At 41.8% G+C, this 21,664-nt stretch overlaps 1 protein-coding gene across 1 annotated transcript in view; it reads left to right on the forward strand.

The window, feature by feature from the left end:
* The window catches only part of PIK3C2G (phosphatidylinositol-4-phosphate 3-kinase catalytic subunit type 2 gamma), a 2,201,800-nt gene that overhangs the window by 1,918,701 nt on the left and 261,435 nt on the right, over window positions 1-21,664 (forward strand). Inside the window, exon 26 of the mRNA XM_078674033.1 lies at window positions 9,869-10,025. Within this exon, the coding sequence (XP_078530159.1) occupies window positions 9,869-10,025 (157 nt within the window). The remainder of the gene's footprint in view (window positions 1-9,868; window positions 10,026-21,664) is intronic.

Consider the following 21,664-nt stretch of genomic DNA (forward strand, 5'->3'; position numbering starts at 1 on the left):
TAAGGTCAATGCTTTGAACTGAATGCGGCGGGCAATGGGAAGCCAGTGAAGTTTTTTCCGATACGAGACAACAGATTGACGGAGAGGAATGTTACCAATTAGCCGCGCAGCAGCATTTTGCACCATTTGCAAACGTTCAATTAGGTAAAGGGGAGCGCCAACATAAAGACTATTAGCATAGTCTAAATGAGACGTTATGAGGGCATGCACAATAGTCTTACGGGAGTCCAGCGGGAGATAGGGGAAGATCTTCCTAATCATGCGCATTTTACCAAAACAGGCGGATTTAACCTTGTTAATCTGAGATAGACAGGACAAAGCGTTGTCGAATTGGAAGCCTAAGTTGCGGGCTGTTTGAACAGGGACCGGAGGGGGATTTAGTTCCGTAGGCCACCACTGAATAGCAGGCAGTGGATCTTTTTGATTAAAAAATAAAACCTCAGTTTTATCTGCATTCAGTGCTAGATGGTTCGAGGCCATCCAGGAGCTGATGTTACTGAGACAGAGGCGAAAGTTGGTAAAGTTGGGGTCAGAATGATCTCTAAAAGAAAACATCAGCTGAGTATCGTCAGCGTAAGATATCACTCTGACCCCCCAAGATTCAACCACAGAAGCTAACGGGCCTAAATGGACATTAAAAAATAAAGGGCTAAGCGCCGAACCCTGAGGTACTCCGCAAAGAAGCGGCTTACCCTCGGATTCGAAGGGCCGAAGAAAAACCTTATGAGTGCGTCCTGAGAGGAAAGATCGAATCCAGGTAAGCACAGAACCTCCGATTCCCAGATGTCTAAGCCGGCTCAGCAGTATTTCATGAGACACAGTATCGAAAGCGGCGGACAGGTCGAGGAGGACCAACATGGCCTCCTCGCCCTTGTCCACACACTCACGAATAGTCTCCGAGACCTCCAGGAGCGCAGTCTCGGTGCTATAGCCGGTTCGAAACCCAGACTGCGAATCGTGTAGCAACTGGTTGGTTTCTAGATAATCTGCCAGCTGCATCTGAGCCGCCTTCTCTAGGATTTTAGCAGGTTTCGGTAAAAGGGAAATTGGGCGATAATTACTGAATTGTGAAGGGTCGGCATCAGTTTTTTTAAAAATAGGAACCAACATAGCCTGTTTCCAAGCCATGGGAAATTGACCCGAGCGGAGTGAAGAATTCCAGATGGATAGGAGGGGGCTGAGCAAAATAGGGGCCAGATTGCCCATCACCTTGGCTGGAGCTGGATCAAGCGGAGATCCAGATTTGACCTGGATGAATAGCTTTGTAGCAATGTCTGGGGAGAGCTCTTTAAAAACGTTCAAGACACCTTTTTGAGAGTCGATATCCTTCATCAAGGGGGAGGGAGGAGAAGGCTCAAATGAGGAGGATAGTTTAATAATTTTATCCTGGAAAAAATCGGATAGGCCATTGCAAAGAGCCTGGCTGGAGGGGATCTGAGATGTCAATGCGGAGGGGTTAGCAAAGTCCTTTACTATCTTGAAAAGGGTTTTGGAGGAATTCTCGGCTCTCTTAATTTGCTGAGAGAAAAAGTCTCTCATTGTGGAGCGTTTTAGTTTTTGAAAATTATTCAGGGCAGACTTATAGATCTTTTTAGACTCAAGATCATAGTTCTGCCGCCATTTACGTTCAAGATGTTTACAGCGGCTCTTTTCCTCTTTCAGCGCGGGGGAGAACCAAGGGGCGGAAGGTCTAGATCTTGTAGAAGTGATGGGGTTTAGAGGGGAAATGGCGTCTATCGCATATAGAAGAGAAGAGTTATATTTCGACACTTCCTCATTAAGATCTTCAACAGAGGGATCAAATTGATAAGTGAAATGAGGGGCCAAGGAGTCACATGTGATTTTGTGCCATTTTCGTCCTGTCTCCCCATTCTGGAAGGAAGAGAGGTGAAGATGAGGGATGGTAAGATTAAATGGGAGAAGGAAATGATCCGACCAGGTAAGGGGGAGTGAAGGGAGGGTAGTAATCCCGGGATGATTAGAGAATATCAGGTCAAGAGTATGTCCTGCTACATGGGTCGGGCCCTGGGTTAACAAGGGAAGGGATAATCCTTGTAAGGTCTTGATCAGATGCAAAGCTCGAGAGCAAGCAAGGTTGTCTGCATGAAGGTTGAAATCTCCTAGCACCATGAAAGAAGCATGTCTGAGAGAGAAGTCCGCGATCATGTGCAACAGTGCAGTCATAGAGGCAGTTGAAGCACTAGGGGGGTTATATACCAAAATACCAGCTAGAAGAGTGGTGGCCGAATCCGAGATCATAAAATGTAGGGCTTCAATCAGTCCCAAATTGGTAAGTTTCTTAATAGTTACATTGAGGTGTGATTTTGAAATACTAGCTAATCCACCTCCGATTTTTGCATTGTCGCGGTTAATGCCTACTAATCGATACCCGGAGGGAGTGGCCAAATGTATGTCTGGTTTTGACGTGTCTTTAATCCAGGTTTCTGTGAGGAATAAAAAATCCCAGGCATAGGTATCAAGTGCCAACCATATCTCGCTAGAATGGCGAGGTAAGGAGCGACAGTTAAGTAGAGCTGCTTTTAGTGTCGAAGGGCAGCTCTGGGCTTTAAATACATGTGAAACTAGAGGGAGGTGATTAGACAGAGGGGCGAGAATGAACTCGCAGCAGCTGCAGTTAAAAGGCAGCCGCTCTAGGCCAAAAGGACAACAACCAGAACTGGGGGAGCAAATGCCTTTTCTAAACTGATGGAGTTGAGAGCTCGACCAGCAGATTTTCGAAGATGAAGTGGCAGGGGGACCGGCACTGGGCGCGGGCCAGGTGCGGACGGGCGCAGACGGGCTTGCCTTAGGCGCGCCCGCTGCGCCCGCCCGCTGCGCGGACGGGTAGTCCCCTTCTTTATATCCATAGTGGAGGAGGGTGGGAGGCGTCCACGAGCTGGAGCGCTACCCTGCCTCCCCCCAAGATGGCGGATGAGCCCTGTGATCCCGGCGTTAGCGCTTGACTCGGCTGCGCCGGGAGGACTAGCTGAGTGACAGGAGCTTAGGAGACTTGGAGCGAAGTAAATCTCGTCCAAGAGAGGCGACGAGGTAGGTGAGTAACAAAGATAAAAATAAACCGATTAAAATATTTTACAATGTTAAAATCACGCTATACACAAATATCAGGTAATTCTAGGAAAGAAGAGAGAACGCCCCCGGCTTCCGCCTCAGGGGATAGTTGCAAGTAATCTGCACAAGGTAGAGAAAATGCCGCCTTAAGTAATCAGGGAGGGCGGGAGGCGTCCACGAGCTGGAGCGCTACCCTGCCTCCCCCCAAGATGGCGGATGAGCCCTGTGACCCGGCGTCAGCGCTTGACTCGGCTGCGCCGGGAGGAATAGCTGAGTGACAGGAGCTTAGGAGACTTGGAGCGAAGTAAATCTCGTCCAAGAGAGGCGACGAGGTAGGTGAGTAACAAAGATAAAAATACACGATTAAAATATTTTACAATGTTAAAATCACGCTATACACAAACATCAGGTAATTCTAGGAAAGAAGAGAGAACGCCCCCGGCTTCCGCCTGAGGGGATAGTTGCAAGATGTTAGAGATAACAGGACCCTTTTTGTTCCTATCGTGCTCCTAGAACAGTGACGTAAATGGGTGGGTCATAGAATGAATGATATAGAATGTTCTATTCGCGGTTATACGCAGACGAATAAAGACGTGTAATACCAAGCTATGTGTGTGGTGTATTTATTTACAAATACCCGGGCTGGTGGAGGACACTACAATTATGCCCCTGAAACAGCAACAAACTATCCAGAGGAAACAGCGCTCCTCATATTGTGCTTTAATCAGGCACAAAATGTATCCAGTGCAATAGTCAATACAGTAGAATTGCTTCAATAATCACGCATATTAAGGACAACTCCAATCAGGACATTCATGACTAGAATCTGCATCTTCATCTTCCAAATGAGTATTGAACTACAAAGGATACTGTGCATGCTGCCATCTCAACCAGTAATCCAATGTGCAAACTTGGTCAAGCAGGTTAGCAGTATTGGAATCTTGCAACTTTCCTGCATGGCTACACATTTAAATTGCATTGCCAGCTCCGGTTTCTACTAGTAAGGATGCTTTTTTTTTTACCACTGTAACCACTAGTCAGCATCAGCAGTGCTTAAGCGTGCAGGCTGTATTTTTTCATGGATTGTGTGAACATCTTCTATGGGGCCCAGTCTAGTCTTTCCCTTGTCGAACCTCTGAAGGCAAGAGACTGTCTAGCCTAACTTGTTTGTCTATCCTGCACCTGATCTATAAATACATGGATGAGAGAGCGGTTTGTTCAAGACATACGGAAAACCTTTTGAGCTTGAACATGCTTTGCTTTCCAGAGATGACATTAATGCACTAATCCGCTTTGGGAAAAGCCATGCATCAACAAAGAGAGAAACCTGTAATGACCTATCGGGTAACATGAGGACAAATACCACAAGGTCCACATCTAACATACACACCCCTCCCTTGAAGGCACACTGCCTCAAAAAAACTGGGTCAACCTTAGTTTCATGCATGGCTACCATGGGCTACACTAATGTAAACACTTAATAACTTAAGCATAATTTATTTGTTTAATAATACGGTCATGATGTTTGGTTGGTGAAGCAGCCAGACAGGTGTGTCTAAGGGAGTTATATGGAGAAAGATGATCATCATCAAACATTTCTATAGTGCAAACAATCCATAGGGCATTCAGCCTCTCTCTAGCCTGAAGAACATTACTTAAACAAGTTTGTTTTCAGAACCTTCCTAAATTAGAGGATTTCTGAATCTAATGCCCCTCATCTGGGAGAGAACTCCATTGTAGATGGCAGTCTTTCGAAAATAAACAGACCCCCAATCAATTGCCTTACAGTCTGTGGCAGAATCAAAAGCTGCATACCTGCAGAACTCAGAGTTTCCTTCAGGGAATACGTGGTAAATTTGTATTTCCGATAAATCGATATTGCGCCAAATAATAGTTTATGGGTCATGAGCTGTGCCTTAAAAGAAATAATGCAGACATTGGGACTGTTAGGAATGGGGTTTCTGGTTCACTAAGGTATGCACCTAAGCCAGGCAGAACCCACCAGTCCGGGTAAGTAAGTTACACACTTAAGATAACCCCGCTCACCCCCTTGGTAGCTTGGCATTGAGCAGTCAGGTTTAACTGAGAGACAATTTGTAAAGTATTTGTGTAGAGTGAGACAGACAGACAAACAGACAGACACACACACACACATACACTTTAGCACACACAAACTAACACAATGTAAACATTACAAAAGGACTTCACATCAGTTTAGAACAATAGACAATATTTATCTGAATCAAACCAGAACAAAACGAAAAAATTACAACATACACAAATCAAGATATCACTTTTTAAAGATTAAATCAAGTACAGCTCTGAGCAATCAAAAATAGCTCCAACCGGGTTATTATGTCGATGACTCCACAAAGTCACTCTAACCTCTATAAATGCAGGGGCCAGTTACGGAGTCGGGCAGACCCCAGTACAATACCTTTAAGGCGTTGTAAAAAACAAAGATGATGCCAAACATCATCTTCGTCTTGTACGTACGTATGATGTATGGTATTCTGCAGGACCATGGCGAGGAGGAGGAGGGCAGCCCGGAGACACTGCAATAAAGGTATGTATGTTTTATTTACTTTAATTTTCATTTTTATTTAAAAAAATATTTATTGAGGTGGGGTGGAGGCGAGAGGGTCCGTGGCTGAACTCCGCTCCACTGCGGAGTCGGTAGTTTTGCATGAACTTTGCGTTCTCCGCGAAACGCCAGCAGAGTGGAGGATCCTGCCGAGGCTTAATTTAAAGTCCTAGAGTAGTTGGTTTATGAGTCAGAGATCAGCTTCCATGTCAGGCAGTGCATCTTCATATGTTGTATGTGTGAGAGGACCATGTGTGATACCGAAATAATCTTATATATAGTGTAGCTCCTGTCACAGCTTCTGTAACTGTTCCTGGTTGATCAGTATGCATACCAACAGTGATGTATGATTAAAGCATATGAGCAATCTTTTTTGCAAATAAGTGAATTATTGACTGTTAAGTCATGAGCTGTTCAATTCATTCATCCATTCTCGAATATAACATTTACTTTTAACGTAGATCTGAAATGTATATGGTTATCCTATGTTCTATAAAGAATGTGTTTTCAGCTCAATGTTTTTCTAGCATTGTCAAGCCCTTGATCAGAAGGAATGTTTTGCATGCGTTATCCATATATCTGCACCGCAATGACATCAATGCAACAAAAATGTGTAACACCCACACTGGTATGAACACCAAAATTCAAGAAATTAAATTATGGAAATATTAACCACTAAATTTAAATAATTTCATGCCAACAGAACAACTTTCTACAGTGTTAAGATATGTAAATCAGTGCTCCTGAAATCTGTTTACATATCATACTTGTAACCAGTTCATGTAAGTTACACATTTGCAATTTTTCAGTCTTGTTTACTCACCCAAATCCATGAGAGATGAGAATATGCAGCTCTAATCGAGGCGTCTGCCATTTTGGGAGTGCTTACCACTGTCAATGTCTCACAAGCAGAAGACCTAGCACATACATGTTGTAATATACAACCCAATTAGACAACATATTGTAAGTTACATTTTGTGAAATTACATATTGAAGAGAAATTGGAAATGGTGAAGGATAATTTTAGACAACATGATCTGGACAGAGGTTGAATCATTTTCCGAAGAATTAGCCCTGCAAAAGACTTTTTAAGCAAGGGACACCTTCCTGGACAGAAACATTAATTGATAAAAATAAAGGTATTTCTCCTTGTTGCGCCACTTCTGCACCTCTCTTGGGGAGGCATTACATTCTGGTACATTCCCAGCTTTACAAACCTTTGTAAATCCAGGAATGTGTTCGGTTCCATGGATGTTGCATGGGAGCACCCACACCAACACCCATGGAACTCCCCTATCACGCAGACTAATGCGTGAAAGGGGTCCATATTTACACAGCCATGAAAAGTCATGCTGTGTGACTTTTATGTGGCCTTGTAAATATAGGCAAGTCTGTGCGCCGCTTGTGAGTTAAAAGAAAGTGACATACCAGCCATGCAATGGACTTGTAAATGAGGCCCAAGGAATGTTAGTCTTGATATGGTGTTCAGCAGGGCGGGTGATCATTGCATTTCATCGGAGTTGTTTGTTTCCTTCTTTAAGCTGGGCTCACCTCAAGAGTAAAGCCAAGGCAAGAATGAATAGGAATAATAGCAGTGAAGATTACTAAGCATTAATTAGGTCGAGCCTAGTGTAGCAGCGCATGCACTGCTCCCTCTGCAAGGCATGCAGTATTCAGTATAGCATGGAAACTGTGTGGAAGCTCTGCCCACTTTCCGACCATCTTTTTCATTGGCTTAGATCCTAAAATCTGCCTTCCGATTGGTTTTTGGCTTGTTAGTCCCTCCTCATGATGGCCATTTCGTCATTTGTACCCTTCCATGGCTACTGGCCTCTTTACTTCCAAAACAATTTTCTTCCCGTGCCCCCCCCCGCAGTCTGTGACTTCTCAAATCCCACGGCCCCCCACCCCCGCACTCTGATTCGTGCCTTCTCGCCCACCCCCACTCCCGTATCCAATGCAATAGGTCTTGCGTAAATGCGAGTCCTATTGCATTGCAAATGCTTGTTTTTTAAAGTTCTCACTACTTTTGATGTGTTTTCATACATCTTTGGCCTGCCCCCTTTAAAGATTCTGCATTGTTCAAATGAAATAAGTGTTCCAACTTTCTCCCTAATATCTTATTTATGTACGTATTCCAAACAATCTCTGTTATAAGAAAAGATGCCTCAGAAATTTCTTAAAAGTTGTCCCTCCCCCAAAGAGCAGCCCTTTCTATCTGCCATATGTCCTGCCACATGTAAAATGTCTGAATTATTAATGTTTCTCTAAAGTTAATGTGTCCTGGTCTATCCAACTGTTAAATTCAATTGAATGTTTTTTTAATTAAACTAAGCAGTGTCTCAAATGTTACCTTCAACGTATCTTGCATTTCAAGCTCTAGCCTCACTCTCTGACCATCAGTCGTGTTTCTATTCTCAGTACCGAAAATTAACTGCAATAGTTGAGAAAAGCTGGCTGACATCATTATTTTCGTTTCTCACTGCTTTCCTCCCTATGCAAAGTGTTCCCAGTTTTCTGAGAAGTTATCCAAAAGCCCGGCTCTTATTACATTACAGATCTCTGCACGAACTTCAGAAATGTCACAATGACTAGGGAGTATCTAATTGCAAAAGGTGTTTTGAGTGGTAAGAGGATGCCTGATCCTTATGTCAAGGATTAGTGATGGCATGATGATGTAAGGAGCATAGCATTCAAGGACAAGTACAAATGTCTACTTTCAAAATATCCCAAAAAGAAATAGTCTTCTGAAAAATTCCTGCAAAACTATTGTAATCAGATGGTCAAAATTGAGCCCATAGATAAACAAGAGTTAGTAATGCCAATAGGTATAACTTTGTTATGGAAAATGTTTCATAATAATTTGGCGACCATGTGCGTTTTTCCCCAGCTGTATTGGAAAGAAAATCCCACAATATGCCAACACACTGGGCTACAAGTATATGGAAGCTGGGAGTAGGGCCCCCTTACTGAACAGACAGCATTATCAAAGTTAAGCTCTGTCATCAACGAATAGTGTTATGAATGAATGAGATTTGTGTTGTAAGCTTTCAACTTAAAAAGCATGCATTATAAAATATTGTGCAGTTGGACTTTGACCAAGGACTAGCATTTTATTTGCATCTTTAAGAAGGTTTTGTGCACACATCTTTTCTTTAAACAAAAACACTGTTAATAAAACAACAAATTATCCTGAGAGTCAAGAGAGTATTGAATGACGCGTACTATGGTCCTGATTTATTTTCTGGCAGATTGTTCCTCCAGGTAACAGAGCAAATCACTCTGTTGCCCTGGTCGAGGGACCGAACCCAGATTTATACACAACTGCCATGGCCAGTCATTTTAAAAAATTGCCAGGAGCTACCATCATTGCGGATCCTGTCAATGCATGTCACTGTTTGGTGATGGCTCCATCAACATCACAGAGACCTGGACCACACAGTTTTCTTTTTTCCTCCAAAAAGATTATGAAACAGATTTTTTTTTTATTCTCCCCTCACCATGGGAATCCTCTCCAATGACGAGTGGAGCATTTAGCATTTTCACTTATCACCAGGGTTTTCCTGTCAGTAATGGGCAGTGAATATGACCTCTAATTCTGCCCATCTAAATCAGGTGGGAGGAATTTCAGGTCTGTCTCAGACTATTTTTACTCCACAGGGTCATCGAAGAGGTATAATCAAGGCAGAGACGGACTAGTCTATCCCTTGAATAAACCAATGGTCCACCCGCATTTATATTGGGTGGATGGACCATTATCTTTGGTGTAAATTTACTCTGTCGCTGTTGCAATGGACTATGCTTACCGCCAAGATATAAATCTGGCCCTATGTCTTTGACAGTCTAAGGCATCCAAAATAAAAGTACTACTTAAAGAAAAAAGCCATAATTATAATATTGGCCATGTGAACAGAGTAAAAACATAAAAAACACAGGTATCAATGTTACCATCAATGAAACACCAGGACTGTGATGGATAGCCCGTCCAACCATAGACTAACTTTAAAACAATGCAAGAAAGCCAAGGACTGCCTCAAAGACCATCGTGTCTTTCTACTTAATATTGTACTTTTTTGTTATACAGCTGATGACCTGAGGTCCAACAGACCTAGAAATCACATATCAAGATCTGCAAGTTTTTATAAAAACTCAAATAGTGTGTGTTATCTTTTGTGATAAATGCTTTTTCCTAACTTTCAACCTCTGTTTTTAAAGGGATCGAGCACCTTTCATCTTCACCTCAGAGATGGAGTTCTTTATTACTCAAGGAGGAAAAAACAAACACCGCTTCCAAGATTTTGTTGAGCTTTGCTGCCGAGCTTATAACATCGTACGAAAACGTAGCCACTTGATTTTGAATCTTCTTGACCTGGTGAGATATTTTCTTTAATTATCGTCCTTCTGTGTTTTGGATTTGAATGTAAAGCACAGCTCCACAAAGTCACCTGCAAACTGAGTAAGTTTAACTTGTATACCTCCCTTAATAAAATGTAGGCATTGTGTTTGACTGATTACTTATATTTGTTTTAATTTTTAGTTCTCGCCTGCAATAAAGCATGGGTTGCATGCAGTTTTGCTGGCAAGAGATATTAGATACAACAAGGGGCTTGCAACCCGCATATTACTTAACATTTGTTAGTTTCATTGGCACTCTTATTTCGGCCTTCTAATCGGCCAGCATATCCTGGCTTTACTTCTTCTTTTGGATGGAGAATGGAGCAAAGTACTGATTGCTTCAGCTTGATTGCTGCTTTTCTGTTGACTGCCCCGTAATTGATGCACTACTTTAAATTTTCATCCACCCTGTCATCTTGTTGAACCTCTTGCCATTTGTGGCTATGTTTTACTATGCCACACACAATTCAAAGAAGAAATGCATGTTTGTTGTGACAAAATATATTATCTGTTTTTATTATGACAACAGATCTTATCTGCTTCCAAATGCATATTCACTAAGACATTCACATGGGAGCAATTGCTTTCTTCTTTAAGTGATAATACTTTTTGCCAAATATAATTTCTTTACCTTTTTACACATCGGGAGATAAATTGATTTGCTCAGGATCAAAGGAATGTTGTGCCAAGATATAACAAGGATTGTCAAAGATAATAGATCCCTACTTTGAGATTATTGGCTCTGCCATTACCTTTTGCACATGTTGTACAGCATGGTTGTTAGACGTGTCAGCCTTAGGGTGGTCGTCCCTCAAATGTTTTGGCCTCTCCACCATTTTGCTGAATGTATTTTTTTGGCCTTAGGACTCTTTGCACTTTACCACTGCTAACCAGTGCTAGGGTGCCTGTGCTTGCCCCCCTAAAATATTGTTGAATTGGCTTATACCCAATTGACATATTTAATATAATGTTGAGTGGTATACCATGTGCCTAGGGCCTGTAGCACTTACTGTGCCGCCCACTTAGGTTAAAACCTTAAAACATGTCCCAGGCCTACCACTGCAGCCTGAATGCAGTTTTTAATTGGCATGTTGACTTGGCAATAAACCCCCTTGCTAAGCCTTTCATTCCCTTTTCAGTACATATAAGTCACCTCTAAGGTTGCCCTAGGTAGTTTATAGGGCAGGGTTCCTTGTAATTGAAAGGCTGGACATGTAATTTTCAGTTTTACATGTCCTGGTAGTGGAAACACTCCTATATTTGATTTTCACTTCTGGGATGCAATGTCCTATGTCCTTGTCATCCTATAGGGATTCCTTATTATATTTAATAAGCTGTAGTTTCCAGTTGGGAGCAGGTAACAATTTCATATTTGGTGTCTTTGGAATTGTAATGAAAGACCCGATTTAATAGTAAAGTCAGGTTTTTTATTACAATTTTGAAAATGACACTTTTAGAAAGTTATACCAAAGGGGATGATAGACGGAGCGTTTGAGCAAATCAAACACTCACCCCCAGTCAACTGATCTGGGTTTAATCCATCACCATTCTTTAGCTCACTCCACCACCCTAGTCTGACCCTATGCCTCATGGTAACAGTCCAGCCCGAACTGCCAAGCCATGTCTTTTCTTGGACCGGAAACAAGCATCCTGGGACCGGTTTCGGGTTCATTAGCCTCATCAGCCAGGCTATTTTGAATCCAGTGGCAGAGTGAGCAAGGGACCCATATCTGGGCATACCCTGCCAACTCAGGGCGAACAAAGTAATACCAAAGGGGATGATGGACGTAGCATTTGAGCAAATCAAAGACTCACCCCCATTCAACTGATCTGGGTTTAATCCATCACCATTCTTTAGCTCACTCCACCACCCCAGTTCAGACATGGCCATATGCAAATCAGTCTGACCCTGTGCCTCATGGGAACAGTCCAGCCCGAACGGCCAAGCCATGCCTGGACTGGAAACCAGCATCCTGGGACCGGTTTCGGGTTCATAACCCTCATCAGCCAGGCTATCCTGAATCCAGTGGCAGAGTGAGAAAGGGACCCTTGTCTGGGCATAGCCTGCCTACTCAGGGAGAGCAAATCCAAAACCAGTCCCAGGATGCTTGTTTCTGCCCCGCCCTACGTTAATGGAGACTGCTGACCTGTGAGCTGTGAGAGGCTCGCTGCTGGAGACACTCCTCTGCTGGGATCGCTGTTGGGATTGCTTTGTGTGTACTCCGCTGTTCCAGCTGTCAGGGTGAGGCTTTATTTTACTGTCGGCTCTCGTGGGCTGGCTGGGCTCTTTTGGGACCGCAGCTGTGATGGCACTGTTTCTTTTTCCCCGGCACATCCGCTGCATTCACCAGGCCCTCCTCCGGCTTGAGCCGTGTACGGGAGGCAGCTTGCTGGTGGTGAAGGGCAGGACTGCCCTGCTGTGCAAAGAAGGCTGCGTGTGACCCCGGTGGCATCGTGGAGGACGAAATGCGGAGTGAAGGCTGAAAATAAGTCACAGCGTTAACAAGTAACTGGAAAAACTGAATAAAATCAAGACAGCCCAGTCTTTTTTTTGTGACCTGATATTGGAGGTTATAGCCCTCTCTTTCAAATTTGCTTTTCTTACTCCTGCCTCTGGACGGGATTAAAACTCTTTGGGAACTCCTCGGGTCGTGTTAAAAAGAGAAAAAAAATCTTGAAATGTTTTGAGCTATGATGTGTTGGGCTTTATCCTGCTAAAGTGTAGGGAAAATGAAAATAAAGAGAACATCTAAGATAATAAATAAATAAATATACATATAAGCCTTATTCCAGAGCATTGCAGATTTTAGGATTGACTGTCAGGATGGGGAAACATTTAATGATCGCCAATGTAATGGCTCATGTTGATTCAAATGTGGCGCTTGAGTTTAAAACTCGAACAACCCAGATGTAGATTGCTTCCTCAAATGCAAGAGCTGAGCGCTCGCAGAATGCTCTTTGTGGGTCAGCCCTAACTTCTAGCCCTGTGATCTCTGAAGATAATGTCTTGGAACACGGTGCGGGGAGTCAGGGTGTCCTCAATCAGGAGAGGGCTGAAAATCTCAGCCAAAGAGAAACAACTCTGAATCTGGGGGCTGAAGAACGAGCCCGGTCGATAGCCGGACAGCAATGAATCAAGATGCATTGGTGAACCAGCAAACCATTCAGGAAAATCCCTCCAGTGTATCTAAAAAGAAGGCTAAGGAATGCCCGTTATTTCTGAAACCCAAAGGGCCTTCACTGCCTTTAACAAATCAAGTCTAAGATCATGATCTCTGCGAGCAAGTCCAACCAAGTCCTCCCTTAATCGCCCAGGATCTCCCTCCACTTTCTAGACCACTGGGGAGCCCTCCATCAACATCTGTGGCTGTGAAAAACATGGTGATAGGACAACAAGCACTGCTAGAGTCGGAAGATCCATTTGGAGGCCAACTATTAGATGCTGGGACCAGCTTTCAATTTGATATTAAAGCCATGTTAAATCTTATTCTTGATGAGATAATGGAGATGAAAGTAACACAAGGAAACGAGATTGCAGCACTACACTCAAGTTTATCAAAAATTGAAGAAGCAGTCGGTTCTTATCCGGCAAGACTCCAAGAAGCTAAATACAGGATTTCCCTCCTTGAAGATCAGATGACCTCGATCCAGCATCAGGCCTCATCAGATAAAAAAACAGAAACATTTACTGAAAACCAAATGAGAAGAGTTGGAAAACCATTTTCGACGTTCAAACCTGCAGCTGGTCGGAGTCCCAGAAGCCTGCGAACAGTCACAAACGCTCCAAGGGGTGGAGTCTTTTATCTAGGAGAATGTCATGCCCGAGTTTTCTGGTGACCTTACTATCACGCGGGCACATAGAGTCCCAGCACAGCCATTCCCGAACTCAAAGTTGCCTAGAACAATCTTAGTCAACTTTGAGGAATACAGAGTAAATGAACAGATATTGACTAGAGGTATTCACAAGAAGCAATTCTCCACTCGGGAAGTTCCTAGCTGTCGCATTTTCTCAGATATGAGTGTAGCAGTGGCTCGCCGTCGGTAAGAAATCATTAAACTTCTCGATTTGTTGAAAGCACAGGGGGCTCCGGCGGCCATTGCTCAACAATCGAAGTGGCGATTTTTGGTTCAAGGGAAGGTCCATATGTTTGCAAATCTCGATTGAAGTCCAGGAACTATTGCAGAAAATCACTACGGAAAAGTAAATAGTTTGAACTAATCGGAAAGACTGCTATGAATCTTTTACCCCGTTTCTCTTTTTGTATTTTTTTTTTAGGGGGCGGGGTAGGGTGGTTGGTCAGACTCGGGTGCTATAACATGGCACCTGGCGTGGGGACTTTCAGGGACGGGAGATAGGGGGTATGGTGGGTTATTCCCCATCTGCCAGGGGTGGGAAAGGGCATGGGAAGCTGGTAAGGGATGGGGGTAGGGTCCAGGGATGGGTAGGTAGGGTGGTAATTGTTAAAAAAGAGTCTTGGTTTTGGGCAACTAGCTGTGCGCTGCTGGCGCGTTGATCTTTTAGGAACTAGTTTTTACTAAACATTTAAAAAATGCATAACTCTAGTTCTGCTGATTTGAATTTTGTCATTTTGTTGTCAAATAATTTATTAAAATGTACTCTATTTTTCTAAATCAGTGTGGTAGTTTCCTTGTGTTGTGTTTTCACTTTATTACTGTTTGCATGCTACACAAATACTTTAATTGTGAGAATGTGTGATACTCAGACCACTAAGGACGCGCTCATTTAACATGAAACAAGAGAGTTTCTTCACTCACTCTTCATTTGTAGATTTCAATTTCATCCAAGAATGCATGAGCCTTTGGTTTTATGAAGTCAAGAGTTCTTTTATTAGCTCATATTTTATCCTTCTGTTCGAAGTGTTTCTATTGATTCATTATAATCATGAATATTTTATTGCGTTACATTATGCCCAATGCATTTCGGGTTGAACAGTATAACCCTTCATCAGGGGCTTGTGAATGAAAACATACAGGACCTTAGCATTCAGGAACACAAATTCATACACATTACAACAATACACAAGAAACAATATAGCCCTGCAGAGCGATAATAAATATTTAGCGAGTGTTGCCATGTAAACGGTAACGTATTCAGAAAGTATACACACGCTATAACTGATTGACGAGGGCTATGTGGCCAGCCGAATATACGTGTGGGTTTGGTGGTGTTTCAAAAAGCTAGAATGGCGTGATACTAAACAGGACGTGCAACGTGAGGAAAGTTGATGCTAACGTGCATTGAAAAGGAGCGCCTCAAGTGATTACTCAAATACCAAGGAAAGGGTCGCGTACTAAAGTGAAATACAGTACATACGGCCAAATTACATATCTGAAAAGAGACCGATAGTACTTACTTCCTGCAACGCGCTGCACTCGTATCTGTTCGGGTACGGAATCAGATGGATAGACTGGAAGCCAATCACAGGGCTTCCTATTATTAGCCAAGTCACGTGGTGTCTCAAGGTACCTAACAGTGGCGATGAAATACTATATAGATGCAGTATTATTGCTTGATGATGAACTCAAGAAGCTGTCGCAATAATGGTTTGCCAAAATAAGCGAATAAAAAAAAAAAAACTGGAACAGTTTGTATGAGTCGAACGCGGGCCGGGTGGCCATAGAAACTAAAAAGCGGCTGATTCATTGGATGAAAGTTCCGATCACGTGATCGCTCGTGTCTGAATGTGAAATTTATCGACAAAAAACAGTTTTGCTGGGGGAATTTTCAAAACTCGCTTTGTTTATAGTGAAAGGGAATATGATGGTCTCGACATATCAGGCGGAATTGTGTACAAACACGGTGCGGTTCGATCTTTACAGACTCGAGCTCGGTGACCAAGGTAACCGGGAGCTATTGGTCACGGGATTCTCTGTGTGAGCTCAATAAAGTTATCCTATGGTAAGCTGTAATTCACTCTTGCAGTATCCAATAGTGAAACACATGGTGCATAAGTCATATATTACAAATATTGTATGGAGCAAACAACATATGTAAAAAAGAATGTAAAGCAAATCTGTAAAACAAGTCTAGCATCAAATACAGTTTCTGATCAAGTTGCTGGCTTGGTCCATAGATGTCAATGTGGTATACATTTCGTGGAGGGGGTAAGGAGGGTCTCAAGCCTTTAGCTGTGCAGAAGTCAAAAAATACCTCATAAAAAGCATGCAAATCCAATTCTGTCGTTCATCCCTGTTGGCTGAAGGGAATTACGTTTTTTGATCCAAAAGAATTCTGCCTGTAGGCGCTGTTTAACAGGATCCATATCGCAGCATTGTGGGAGTATCTCCAGTATGGTGAATTTTAATTGCGAAATTTGATGATTAGATTCAAGCCAATGCATGGCTACAGCAGATTTCATATTATTGGTGCATATGTTTCTTTTATGTTCTGACATTCTTACTTTGATTTTGCGCTCAGTTTGACCGACATATATCTTGCCACACGGGCATTTAATTACGTAGATGACATTTCTGGAGTCACATGTTCCTGTATATTGCAGATCTATTTTATAGCCTTTAGCAGGATGCATGATTTTTTTACCAATTATTACGTTGTTGCAATGTATACAATTCAAACATTTCGCCATCCCTTTGTACTGTGGTTTTGGTTCTTTTTTTGCAGTGAGAATCTCTTTCATATTTTTGGATCTTTTAAAAGCGAAAGTCACATGTTCACTGTACAGATTTTGTAGATCAGGTTCTGCTTTTATCAGAGACCAATGTCGATTAATGGCTTTCTTGATCTTTTGTGATTCAGTTGCAAATTTTAAAAAAACACACGTTTTTTGTTCTGTGGTTTGTTTGGATGACATCAGTAAACTTTCTCTCGGTAGTTTAGCTACTTTTTTTAAGGATTCCTCTAGAATCTCCTTTGGGTATCCTCTTGAAAGGTATTGCTGTTATTGCTCAATCAATGAATTTTTTAGAATATTAGCATCAGAGGTAATTCTTTTTAAGCAAATGAATTGCGACGTGGGTAAATGTTTCTTCCGAGTTTCAGGATGAAAGCTCTGGAAGAGCAAGCTGGAATTGTGGTCTGTGGCTTTTTTATGTACTGTTTGTATTTGATGATTGACGATTGTGATTTGCACATCTAAAAATGATATGGTTTCTTGGTTTAGCGAGGCTATATTAGAAATAAGTTGATCTTTTTCTCCTCTCCAGATCAAAAATATGTCGTCAATGTATCTTTTGAATGTGACCAAATTGGTGGTCCAATCTTTGTTGTTTAAAATGTGGTCGGTCTCAAACTTAGACATGAACAAGTTAGCATACGAGGGAGCCCCCCCGAAGCCCATTGAAGTGCCATTGCATTGGTTGTAGTAATTACTTTTCCATACAAAATAACTATGGTAAATTGAAAAGTGCATCAACTCAATGATCAATATTTTATTGGCTTCACAATCTTCATCTCTTAGCAAATTCCATTCTAGGGCATCTAGGCCTTCATTATGTTGGTTTGAAGTGTAGAGTGCAACAACGTCTACTGTACATAGCCAAAATTCTGCTTCTTCTTCAAGTTGAATTGTTCTGAGTAAATTGAGGAACGCGGTGGTGTCTTTTATGTAGGTTTGACTTTTCTGTACAATGGGCTGTAGATACCAATCAACATATTTACCAATACTCTCTAATATTGACCCACAAGCTGACACGATGGGTCTGAAAGGTGGTTTCTGAGCATTTTTGTGGATCTTCGGTAACATATACAGTTTCGGTCTACGTGGATATTTGGTGTCGAGAAATTTGTAAGTTTTTTCATCAATCCACTTCATATTTAGTGCATGCTCAAGGATTACTGTGAGGATTTTTTGGTACTCTTCTGTAGGGTCTGCATTTAGGAGTATGTATGTATCTTGGTCATTCACGTGTTCATTGACACTGTTTTCGTAGAAGATAGTATCCATAATTATGAGAGCCCCTCCCTTATCGGCTCTTTGGAAAGTCAATTCTGGGTCGTTCGATAAACTTTTGATTGTGCTCCATTCTGTCTTGGATAAATTCATTTCTTAGTTTAGCGAAGTTGATTTTTTGTATGTCCGAAATTACTGATCTTTCAAAAGCTTCGCTGGTTTTATGCGAATAGGGTGCCCAAACGGTGCTCTTGGGTTTGAATGCTTTAGTGTTGACTGCTGTGGTGACTGGTGCATCTTTAAAAAAATATTTCGGTCTTAATGTTCTGAAAAATTTAAATAAAGCAATTTCAGTCTCTGGCAAATTGGTCTTGTATGTGGGGACAAAAGAAGTTCCTTTATTTATTACTGCCATTTGTGCCTTAGTCAACGGTTTAGAAGAAATATTGATCACTAGGTCGTTTTCGCTATTTTTTTGACTCCTTGTCCTTTTTGCTATTTCTTCCTCCGTTTTTTCTGCCCCTCCTGTTATGACGATAGGTGGTGCGTTGGCGGCCGGGCTTATGTCTAAAAAAAGCCTGTTTTTTTGATGATGTGCTGGGTTGCTGTTGTTTGTCAATTGGTTGTCTTTATTGAGAGATGTCTGATTCTGAAACTATGCTTTCTTGTGATGAATTAGTGGATGCTTTGGCCTTGGGTTGTTGCCATTTCTTCTGATTATAGATTTTCGCCCACGTGTAGACTTCATCATATTTATAATCGATTGTGTCTCTTTTATATTTTCTGACTTTTTGGTCGTTCACTTCCTTTGCGTATTTATCCAATTTTAAGTTTACGTCTTCACAAATACTTTACACATTGCCTCTCAGTTAAGCCTGACTGCCTTTTGTACCAGGGTACCCAAGGTGAGGCACAGGTTAATTTAGTGACTTTTTGTAGTACCTTCTCAAGGGACTGTGGCTTTTGTTTGCACCCCAGTTTCTCACAATGGGCATTACCGACTCTGGCAATGATTTGTATCCATTCTATATAGCAGCATTGCTAACAGTAATAATAAACAAGCATTTGAAATGGAATCAGTCTCGCCTGTGGGACCTTATATGTTACTAGCAAGCAGCACATTAGCCTGAGTGGTGAAACATCTACTGTTCTTTAACATGGAGGGGAAAGTACGCACCAAACTGCGGAACACGCCAGGTATGGGAATAAATAGAGAGAAATGTTGCCTATCAGTGGGAAATGGTATAGCCCAAATCTCTGTTTTTAATATAAAATTGGGGCCTTCGGTGGCCATACAACTGAAAATACAAGCGCTGTCTAGGCTCGACCTCAAAAGAAATATCATTCATCCAGCTCTAATGCTCATATGAAAAAAGTGCATTCATGTTTTTTCTTTTTTTAAATAGTTTTAGCCACACTGCAAAGCATCCACACTGCTGTACTGCATGGCTACAAAACATTGGCAAAATGAATAGCTCTCTTAGGCAAGATCTATTGACTGTGCCAATGCTTCTTTTCCTTTGTTAAACAAATACAAGACTTCTAGACTACTTCAAAGTATAGTTATTCCCGTTAAATGCAATACCAGAATCTTAAATTTGACACAGTTGATGGTTTGACGCCGAACCGCTTCACAACGTCAAGCAATAAGAGACCGTTATTTACATGCCCAACAGTTCTTAATGCAAGGTTTATATTCTAACGTGTCTATTATAAACCTTGTCATATCTTCCAATAAACCTTGAATTCAATCATTACCAGTGCAAGTGTATATAGTATTGGTATCAGAATATTGTTGTGGACATTACAACGTCACCTAATTCAGAATTATGTCCATTAGATGCTATAAAGTGAAAGTGGGTGTTTGTGAGTAGACATTTAGAGTTAATATTTGATAGGGAATCAAAAACGGCATTAGAAATAATTTCATGCCGGCTCTGATTTTCACCATGTGAGGAAGCGTACCACAATGACAGGTTAAAGTGTCAAACAGCGGCAAATATTTTCCCCTCATTATAAGCATTGCCATTTACAGTTACACCACTTAAAAATCGTACATCGGCTAAATATTTTCCATGTTAGGCATTGTGCTAGGGCATAATGCCATCGGCTGTAGCTGTGCCAAAAGCAAGTCCCTCAAAATGCATGTCCCAGAAAAGCTAAGACAATCAGAATGAATTTTACTATGTGGCAAACGTATTGCAGCAATGTTCACATATTTCAGGGTATGGACAGTCATATTAGGTGCTGTTGATATCATGCTCATTTTACCAGTTTGCCATCCTGTGGGGATGGTGTGTCTTTATGCACGAGTATTGTTCAATATTTCTGATTTACATGGGTGATTTCTAATGCTCAAAAAAGTCAAGGTTGCCCATTTGATTTGATTTGATTTTAAAACATTAGGGAAATATATTAGTGGGTTTAAATATCGAGAGCGAAGTAGGGTGAAGATAAATGGCATATAAAATAGGTAGCTGTAGACTTACTATTCTTGACATCTATGTTCCTTGACAATATACAAACATTTTCTCTGAAGAAAACAGAAATTAAAGGGACGCCATAGTTAGGTGACAATGTCGGTCATAACTTGTTTTAAACCTAAGACAAAACTGAAATTCACCAGTTATAGTTCAGAGAGATGAGTGTAACTTGCGTCCACGCCCTGCGCTGCTTATGCATTAAAATATTACATAACTCATCACATGTTCAATTACATTATTGGTAACATCCTGATTGACATCACTGATAAACACAGCAAATGAACATAAAAGTGTTTTATATGCTTTGCTTATCATGTTAGCATGAGTTCAGCACGGTATACGTAGGCCATATTTTCTATAGCCTTTGAACTGCTAATGGATGTAAGCGTTTGCAACATTCTTAAAAAAAATATATTTTAATTGCCATTTTCTTAATTGCAATATGGAAACATTCTTCAGTAGCAAAACATATTGACATATTCAGTTTGACATCTGTAGCATATTCAAATAACAGTGGTGGACATTCAGTTGGTCGCAGTATACAGCAGTACATCCCAAGCAGGCCCCTCCACCTCCTCCATCTGCCTACCCACCCTAGGAGATTATTGTGAGACAGAGAGTGTGAGTCCATAGTATTCCAGCAATGGCTTCCATATTTTCCAAAACTTTTTGGGGCAGCCCGTGCTTTATAAGTCGTCTTTTCCCCAGCATATACATGTCCATACTCTTTTTCCATTCAACCAGGCATGGAATCGTCTCCGCCCCCATGCCTTAGCCAAGTCATGTTTCGCCACCATCAATCCCAATTGGAGTAAGATTAACTGTGGCTTGGGGAGGTCAATTTCAGTGGATATTCCTAGCAGTACAAACTGGGGATTAAGTGGGACCGTCCCTCCCAGAATATTCCCTAGTTCCTCCAACAGTGTAGCTAAGTACAGCTGGATCTTGGAGCAGTCCCATATTGTATGGTAGAATGTACCTTCCGACGATCTACAGCGCAAACAATCAGGTGTCTCCGCCCTCCCTATACGATGCAGTTGTGCCCTGTCATAGTACACTCTGTGCAGGTATTTGAATTGAATCAATCTAAGCCGTGATTTAATGGCCACCTCTCGAGGATGCGTCAGTGCCATTTCCCAATCTAAGTCCTCCATCTCTCCCAATTCCGACTCACATGTCGCCCGGAACTTCTTTAACGTATCTGGCTTATTATTGATTATCGTTCTGTATGTCCATGAGACCGCTTTCTCCTCTAACTCCCC

This window comes from Lissotriton helveticus, chromosome 1_1, assembly GCF_964261635.1.
Source record: "Lissotriton helveticus chromosome 1_1, aLisHel1.1, whole genome shotgun sequence".
In the NCBI taxonomy this organism is placed as follows: Eukaryota; Metazoa; Chordata; class Amphibia; order Caudata; family Salamandridae; genus Lissotriton; species Lissotriton helveticus.